Source organism: Gymnoscopelus braueri (assembly GCF_963280865.1).
Source record: "Gymnoscopelus braueri genome assembly, chromosome: 18".
Taxonomy (NCBI): domain Eukaryota; kingdom Metazoa; phylum Chordata; class Actinopteri; order Myctophiformes; family Myctophidae; genus Gymnoscopelus; species Gymnoscopelus braueri.
The window spans coordinates 18,144,267-18,153,458 of NC_137618.1; the positions used below are offsets into that span (position 1 = coordinate 18,144,267).

The 9,192-nt window shown below is 40.5% G+C and overlaps 1 protein-coding gene across 1 annotated transcript; it reads right to left on the reverse strand.

Moving 5' to 3' along the window:
• Positions 1 to 348: 348 nt before the first annotated feature.
• Positions 349 to 6,551, reverse strand: LOC308106188 (uncharacterized protein). Its single transcript, XM_080457248.1, has 6 exons — positions 6,116 to 6,551; positions 4,841 to 4,903; positions 3,115 to 4,488; positions 2,920 to 2,996; positions 1,512 to 1,713; positions 349 to 1,398 (listed from the first exon to the last, which is right to left on the reverse strand). Exons 1-5 carry the CDS (start codon positions 6,527 to 6,529, stop codon positions 1,647 to 1,649), a joined length of 1,995 nt encoding a protein of 664 aa, XP_080313374.1. The 5' UTR covers positions 6,530 to 6,551; the 3' UTR covers positions 349 to 1,398; positions 1,512 to 1,646.
• Between the last annotated feature and the right edge of the window lie 2,641 nt (positions 6,552 to 9,192).

Genomic DNA, 9,192 nt, shown 5'->3' on the forward strand with positions numbered 1-9,192 from the left:
AATCGAGACTGATTCGGTTCGGTGAAGTGAGAAATAATACCTTTTACTTTCCAATAATGGGCTAATAATATGTCTATATATTTTTTAATAGTTTTTACGCTTTTTTCTCCCAAATTTAGTAATTTAATTAATTAATTCCGCATTTGTGTGTTGTCACTGCTGTTGTATCTTACTGACTCAGTGAGAAGCCTCCACCAGGAGGACGTAGTAGAGCCTTCGTTCTACTCCTCCCGCCCAACACTCCCTGCTGAGAGGTGCCGCCCTAGCACGTAGGAGTACATGCAGAGACACCCTCCCCGCCCAGCTTCCCTCCCCCAAACATGGACAAATTGTGTTCGTATAGACGCTTGACAAAGCTGGCCCACGGTGGATTCTTTACCTTTGCGCCACCAGAGCACCGGGTTAATATTTACAAACTGATACATAGTAGACCAGGTTCTGCTCTATTTTTCAGACATAAAGTTCACTCCATTCTTTAACCTTGCTTTTCATCCAGCTCCGAAGTTCCGTCAACTTCAGCTGGGACAAAAGGTTTCTGTTAAAACCTGCAAAAGATGCATACTCTCTTCCTGGATGGTATGTGAACACCTTTGACTCCCTAAAGACCTCAACAAGTTGAAAAATGTCCTCGTTACGTTTGGTATCTACGTGATAACCAGAGGACCTTGACACTTCCAGCTCGCTGTCTACGGAGCAGATCAGGTCTTTCAAGACACCAAGGGACATGCTGATCCTCTCTGCACTGTTCTCCGTCATGTTTGGGCCTAATCCTTTTAAGAATGATTTCAAAAAATTATTCAAATGCTCCAGGTGCAGATCTAATGGAATGTTCTTGCCCTTTCCCCCCCTTGCCATTCTGAAACCTATTCCAGGTTAGAGAGTGGGCCATCTTTGGTGATAGAGTGGCTTTGAGCTGCACCATCAGAAGCAGAGTGCTGTATGCATACTGAGTATGCCCGTATGCCTTATAATATAACAAGGCCACCTTGTACAAACCCATTAGCTGTTCGCCATCGCCCTCTTTCACTGCATCCTGCATATCTGTAAGAAGTAGCCCAAAGCCAAGTCTCGCCTCTGTGTGTTCTTTCACACAGTCAGCAGAGCTGGAGATGCTTTCATCTTGGAGATCTGCATTGTCCTCTAAATCATGAATTAGTTTTTCATGACGAGCCCGCCACTTGACAGAAGTGTAGACCTTTTGGCACCCTGAACTACGGCAAGGAAACTTTACCCTGTCTGTACATCCCACTGATGTTTCTCTTGCAGCAGCAGCAATGTCACTAGCGTTCAACATGACAAAATTGTCTATGACCCGTGCCAAAGCGTTGTGCAGCCATGTCCTCTGCTCCTGGCATGTGCCCAGCCGAACTCCCTCAGGGATGAAATGATCAGGCACATCTGTAAAGACAGACACAAACTATTGCATCATTTATTTTAGGCCTTGTCCATATTCAGTCAGCCATGCCCATTGCCCACCCCATCAACGTAACACTGTCAAGGCTCTCTCTTACCTGCTTCATCCTTTAAGCCAAAACACTCCATTGTGGCAGCCAGGAGGAGAGCCTCTGTGTCCTTCCTAACAAACTGCTTGTAGGGGTTGTAGGCAGCATGAGGCCCTGGTTTGGCATTGCTGCACTTGACCTTGTTCATGTTGGCGAATAGGGTTCCATGGTCTCTGGCTGATGACTGCTTGAAGAAAATGCGATGGTAGATCTAAGTAAGAACAAATGACAGGGTTAAATGAGATATTACAGTGTATTACATGATTTGTTTGGTACTGCTTAAAAGCTAAAAGATCAAATTCAATAGTCCTAACATCAAACATTTTCATTGTTTCATCTAGCCTCTCTCTCTGTCTCTCCATTATATATGAGATGTACAAGCCCTCCCCCCCACCCTACTTTACAGCACAACTGCAATACAAACACTGAGCACTTATCCTACATGAACTCACTTCATAGACATGCAAGATAACTAGCCTATCTAATAGACCAGAACAGCATGCTTTAATGTCTGTTAAACAAACTGTTATTTCCAGGTGGAATGTCTATTTTTTTCAAGTGTCCAGAACATTAGCTATGTCTAGTTTGTCAACCTGTGGACATTTAAAACAAAATAATATAATATAATTGTCAATAACAATATAAGGTTAATGAATAATACTGGTCCAATGCGACACTGCTGGCATTATCTACCTGGAAATACATTGTGATTGTGGTGATGTCATGATGATTCGGTCCGTACCAACAGTACTAACAGTTTGTACCAACAGTACAAGCACCTGACCAAAGGGCTGTTCACACCAATAATGATATTATTATTAGTATTATGACTTTTTAATCATTGTAACAAGTGGATGGCACAGTAAACAGAACAACTATAACGACAATGACAGTGATTGATGAATGATGACAGCCAATCAATATCTCACAGAATTTACAGTTTCAACATGTTGGCGGGCGTTATCATTCATCAGTGTGGGTGCTCACATCATCATCATTACAGTTGACTTCTTAGTTATCATTATTGGTGTGTACAGCCACAAATTCTCCTTACTTGCTACCACTCACTTCATACAAATTTCTGATTGCATGCCAATCAGAAAACATAAAAATGAGGTCTTCCAGCCTCTCCTCTCTAGTTTCTCCGTCAGCAAATGCCCACTGGATGTTGCGACTGTTAGCCTCAGTGAGTCTGTCACCTCCAACTAAGAGGTGTGCGTGTGCTACATCAGAAGGGATCTTTGGGGCATACCTATGTCAAGAAATGTGAACGTGGCAGACACAGTGACCGCAACAGAGTAATTAGATTAATAATAATAGATGAAATAATGAAAATGTTATTTTTATTCAACTGTTGCATATCAGAAATGTTAATGTACTATTCCACATACTTTTACAATTGCACAAAAAAACGTACTCTTTCTGTATGTGCTGCAAAATATCTACCAAGTCAGCTGACACATTTTCATTCTTGAAAAGAAGTCCAAGGGGATGCTAAGGAGATAAAACTTGGGGATTAGAGTTCATATAAATTGGCAAACATAACATACAGCTTTCTAGAGTTGTGGACCAAAAAACAAAACATGAATAGCACTAGTGTGTTTATACGTACTGAAGTGGAAGCCTCTGTCATGGTATCAGAATATGCATGAGGAATATGGTGGACCACAGCTGCAGACAGGGGCTTGAAGGCAGCTAGATGTTTAGTGACAATGCGACTAGCGAGAATGATGAAATCCCTTCTCATGTGGGCCTGTGTCTCAACAGTCGGTAGCGCGTCATAAATGTCATAGTCAATCACACTCTGAACTGGTTTCTGATCGCTGAGGTGGTGAGTTGGGACTCTGTCTTCCACAGCCACAAGGTGAGTCCAGTGAATAGACTTGTTAGCATGGCTAGTGGTTTGGTGGTGCACATGCAAAAATAAATCAATATTGTCAAAAATAATGGAAAAGGTGGAAGGTGGATTTGGCTGTATTGTGGCAGGTTGGTGTGCTGTAGACTGCTGGGGTACTGTTGACTTGGGTGCTATGGGCTGTAAGGCTGGACACTGGAGTGCAGTAAGATGGGGCACTGTTGACTCGCATGCTATGGGCTGTAAGGCTGGAGAATGGAGTGCAGTATGATGGGGTGTACACTGGGGTGCTATGGGCTGTGAAGCACTAGACTCGAGTCTGGTAGGTTGCAGAGGGGTGTGTTGGAGTGCAGTAGGCTGGAGTGCAGTGGGCTGTGGCGGGTTAGACTGTGTTGACACACCCTCTTCACTGTGAGATGTGATGTTCAAAAAACCTATTCCCAAATCAGATATGTCACACGGAGATAACTGAGAGTAGGTGAATTCAGCTGAACTGTTCCAAACTTGGAGCGACTCCTCTTCCTCTGGACACAGGTTAGCTGCAAAGACTGTTTTGTACTTCAGGAAGATCTCATTTTCTACCTTCAGCTGATAAAGAGCTTCTCCACAGAGAGTTGCCATCTGTTTCTGCTTTTTAATGGCACAGGTATGGCTTGTTGTTATGCTAAGTTTGGACAATCTCTGGAATACTGACTTCTTGGCACCACCATACTGCAACACACTGTTAATATAGTAGGAAAATGCAGATAATCGGTTCTCTCTCCCTCTGAGAGCAATAGCTGCAGCCGCACAGGCAGTATGTGGAGACTGCCTTGTGATGGTGGAGAAGATGGAGGAGATAAATGGAGCCAGACGCCTCAGGTCATTGTCCAGGGCAGCAAATGAAAATGTCCTTAATTGATCAGGGGAAGACCGCCACAGCACAAAACTCTGCTTTTGGTCACAGAGAACACGGCATTCTTCCTCAACAATTTGTAAGACCTCAGGTTTCAGTTCCTCAACAAGAGCCCTGTGTAGCACAATTTGCTTGGCTGCTGCCTCCCAGTTCCCCTTTGCAATATGTTCAATGATTCCGGCCACATCTGGATGACACTGCAGCCTCACTCTTTTGCTTGGGTACTGGACAAACACCTATGTCAAGTACAGAAGATTATTCAGCATCTTGCGATACAAATAACTTCCTTTTTAACCACTTAAAACATATTATTTATTGTACATCAATAGTGTAAATAGCCTGTCTACAAGCTCACAGCGCATTTCAACATGGCACATAGTGATCTTGTAGATCTGCTCACTGAATGCTCAGTGAGCAGATCATGCTTAATGTGAACCTTTGCATTTTGGATAATTTCTAATTTCACATAAAAGTATTACATGCTGCCTTCATTGCTTCGATAATGTTAACACTCTAAAGATCATAATAACTAAGGTTATACATAAACAATATACAGCTAAGTAATACACAAGCAAGCTAAAGTAATACCTCTGTAGTACTACTTCTGGATGGCATTTGCTTGGTTGTGGTTGCTGCCTCGGTTGTGAGGAGCTATGAGAAGGTCAAGGACAGAAGATTATTCAGCATTGTGCAATACAGATAACTTCCCTTTTAACCGCTTAAAATATATATTATTGATTGTACATCAAGTACAATAAATAAATAGCCTGTCTACAAGCTCACAGCACATTTCAACATGGTACAATGTGAGCTTGTAGATCTGCTCACTGAATGTTCACCTAATTACACCAAATCTTTGTCTCTTTACTCCTATTATGAAACCCCTAAAATATGGATGCTGGGGTTCATGTGGTTAATAAAAAAATGATCTATGGGATCTTAAAATCAGTGGTGGAAGACCGGTACACAGATTCCTTTAGTAAAGTAAAAGTAGCAATACCACAATATACAAATAAACTTTACAGGCCTTTACATGTAAAAAGCCTATAATCCAAATTTGACAGTACAAAAGTATTGGCAACAACAAATGTAAGTACCTAAGTATAAATTCTAAAATCTCAAAATGTAATTTTCCCCCATTTATAGACTACATACTAGCTTATAATGCATTGCATTACAACGCATTGTGAGCTTGTTCTATTAGCTCTATTATCAGTGGTGTAAAGTAAATAAGTACATTTACTCAAGTACTGTACTTAAGTACAATTTTGAGGTACTTTTACTTTACTGGAGTATTTTGAATTGTCTATACTTTTACTTCTACTTCACTACAACTCAGAGGAAAATGTTGTACTTTTACTACACTACAATTATTTGAAAACTTTAGTTACTAGTTAGTGAGCTTGTAGATCTGCTATTTTAAAACATTTTTGTACTTTTACTACATTTACTACAGTACTTTAGTACATTTTGATACCAATACTATTGTTCTTTTACTCAAGTAAATGTTTTATTCCAGACTTGTACTTGTAACAGAATACTTCTACATTGCAATATTGACATTTGAGTACTTTTTCCACCACTGTCTATTATCAAGTATAACATAGGGCTTAATTACTTATTTTTTTTTTTTCTAATCAAACTAAATCTACAAATAACTTAAACTAAATATACTTAATGAAAGCTTAACATGAAACTTTGTCTTTTGGACTAAATCAAACACTAATTTAACATTAAAGTATTACATGCTGCCTTGATTGCTTAGATAATTTTACAACACTCTAAAGATCATAATAACTAAGGTTATACATAAACAATTTACAGTTAGCCTAAGTAATAAACAAGCAAACTAAAGTAACATACCTCTGTAGTACTTCTGGACGGCAACATTTGCTTGGTTGTGGTCGCTGCCTCGGTCGTTTTCTGTGGACACATCTTCTTTATTGACCGAGGGGTTTTAGAAGGAGTGTATTTCATCCTCTTCTCTCTATTCTCACCATCAGCGTCGGCTAGACGGTTGTGCACTGACTGCCATTTTTTTAATGTGAGCAAATATACCTCCACCTTTTCAAGGACATGGTAGCATGGTACACATATGCGTGGAGACAGATCAGGCTTGTCCACTAAGGACACCCCAACTTCGGCGAATCTCTCACACAAGGGTTTATTTTTCTTATTGCCTCTAAAAAGTGCACGCATGCTCTGCAACGTCCCACCAACGTTCAGTAAGCTCACCCCACACAGCCGGCAGGGTTTTTGTACTACTGTATCTGACATGTCAAACTAGTGTTTACTTAGTTTTTACTATAGGTTTTTGATCGAGTCTCGAACTAGCGATACATTTATCAACAACAGTGTGAAAAGCATGGAGGGTGGCGCTGGCTGATGACGTAGGTTGCCTAACGCTACTCTCATTCGTTGGAACAACATCCAATCAGCAACGACGTTGACTACGTAACATATGTAGTTCTAGTGTAGTTCTGCAAAACCTCCCAATGGGGTGCTTTCCAGACTGAGAAGCGATGAGAGAAAAAAAAGTCCGCCGAACGTAGCGAAGCAGGCTGGATACCAGGCTAGGAGTTTACAACACCTGCCCCGCAGAGAGAGAGATTGAGTTTGCGTACCTGGATGTTGCTAAACGAATAAAATAGAAAGATATACGTGTATATTCATCCGGAGTCTTTGAAGATGTGACAGAGGGAGGACAGTTGTAAAGAGACATTTGTGTTGCACACCTGGATATCACACAATGATTCAAATAGAGGCAGCAGTAAAAGAAGGTACAATGAGTACAGGAGATGATGAACATTCTCCACTAAAAGATGTTGTCATTTTGTTGCCCAAATAATTGTTATAATTATTTGTTTTGGACAAATGGGAAAATGATTAAGGGTGTACATAGAATGTTTGTAGCTACATCCAATACTAAGTTACAGTATGCATTTTTTGTGTTGAGGTTTATTGTGGTGGTTTGTTAACATTACTTAGCTTAGACTGCCTTATATCTGACCTGTGTCAAATGTCTCAAATCATGAACGCAGAGTCCGATTGCCATGAAACATTGCTGGCCCACAATAACCTACCTGCCCTGGCGGAGACCTGTGCTCCGAGGAGCAAATATTTGATATCTATTGATAATTCATAGCATGTGTGTGGGACTCAGTGTTGATTGGCTTAGCTGGTGTTCTGCCCCCTCTCTCAATTTTCAATGACAACTTCTTTTATCTTTGTCTTTGTCTGGTGGGGCACAACCACCCAGACACTTTGATCTGAATCATTTGACACCAGAGTTCAAGTTGTTGTTCCTCTACACTCAAAAACACTTAAACCTTAGCGTCCACATTATGTTTGGCTTTTTTTGGCGAATAGATTTGGTGTAGAGGGAAATACTAGCAGTCCTAGTATAGAGCCCTGGGGGACAGCGGTCAGCTCAGTATAGGCTATAGGGTTTCAGTGGTTTTAAGTATGGCAGAAGGGAAGAGCTCTATGTATGAAATAACTGTATTGGTCATGATGGAAACCATTCCACCATTTTGAGTGGTATTCTGCCATGTTGAGTGTTTGGTCCATTTTCAGTGTTGTTGGAAGTGAGGCGTTTCTACACCAAAGCAATCATGATACCAGTTTAATGTGTTCTGGCCTTATAAACCTCTCCAGGGAACTGTTTATTAGCCGATCTACAAACTTGTAGATCGGCTATTTTAACAATATTTATCTGTGGAACCGAGTCAAACTAAATTGTATGCCTCAACTCATACAATTCCAAGTGCTTGTCAGGGTGGGGGGTCCCCAGTTCAAATATGATTATTTTGGGGGGTCACTGCCTGAAAAGGTTGTGAACCACTGACATAAATGACAGTTTGATGTCAGATTTGAGAGGTTAGAGCTTCCAGACTGAGACACATCTTTAGAACTCTGATTTGAATCATTTTTAACCACCTATGAATGTGGTTCAAACCTGATGAGCAAAGGTTTTCATGCGTCAAATCATATTTGGGCTGCCAGTCTGAACATAACCAATGTGTCTTGTGTGAAAATAGTCCTGGCAAAGAAAATCTTTCTACTGTCCTTGAGACTTCAAGGAAAAAGACGTCCAAAAACCAAGACTAATAAATAAATGAAGAACATCAGATATATAATCATCTTTATTTAAAAAATTTTTTTTAAAGTTTAAAAAGCAACAGACCATAACAACAATGTCACATAATAAATGTACTATTAACTCTGCATTACTGGTTGGTTATTACAGTATGAGAAAATATGAAACAAATACAAAACATGGGTTAATCTTCAACTCTGAAGCCCATATGAACCATATTTACAAAGTCTAAATATTAACAGGTCCACAAATGCTCACAATTTGGCAAATTATCAGTGGAATGGAGTGAAAAGATTTAAAGACATTTTCCACTTTATAAAAGGTAAAAAGGCTCAGATAAGACATAGTGTACTATGCTGTCCATGTTGTATCATTATTCCACTAGTTAAGAGTCACATGTTGTTATTACTCTAACTTGATGATTTGGCTGTTTTTCATCTATTTTCAATGGCATCTAAAAACTGTTCATGTCCTCACAAGTATAGTTGCGAACGCAGCGGAAGGAGGCGCGCCTCCGCGCAAGTGGAGCTTACTATGAAACCGTGCTCGGGTTGTGTGTCTGTCCGTCTGTCTGTGTGCAGTATTGTGTGCACTGCCTGTGTGCAGCCAATCCGCCTGCCCCTGGGTGACTAATTACACTCCTCTGAGAGAAATATAGCAGCTACAGTCAAAAATAACACATCTAAAAGCATCTAGACGAGTTCATCTATTGGGATATCTAAGAATTCCATGTCATTTGTGCATATTTCAGGCCGGATGGCAAGTTGAAAACGCCTTAGTTTGAGGACAGTTTTAGATTTCTTCTTGCTATGTTATTTTCGAGCTGCGTTCGCTTCCCGCG

What these genes read in the sequence shown, in the direction of transcription:
- LOC308106188 (XM_080457248.1), bottom strand. Translation starts at nt 6,529, where the DNA reads ATGTCAGATACAGTAGTACAAAAACCCTGCCGGCTGTGTGGGGTGAGC. An exon ending in CGTCCAGAAGTACTACAGAG is followed by an intron (nt 4,904 to 6,115) that starts GTATGTTACTTT and finishes ACCTTCTCATAG; the next exon opens with CTCCTCACAACCGAGGCAGC. An exon ending in TGACAGAGGCTTCCACTTCA is followed by an intron (nt 2,997 to 3,114) that starts GTACGTATAAAC and finishes TTATCTCCTTAG; the next exon opens with CATCCCCTTGGACTTCTTTT.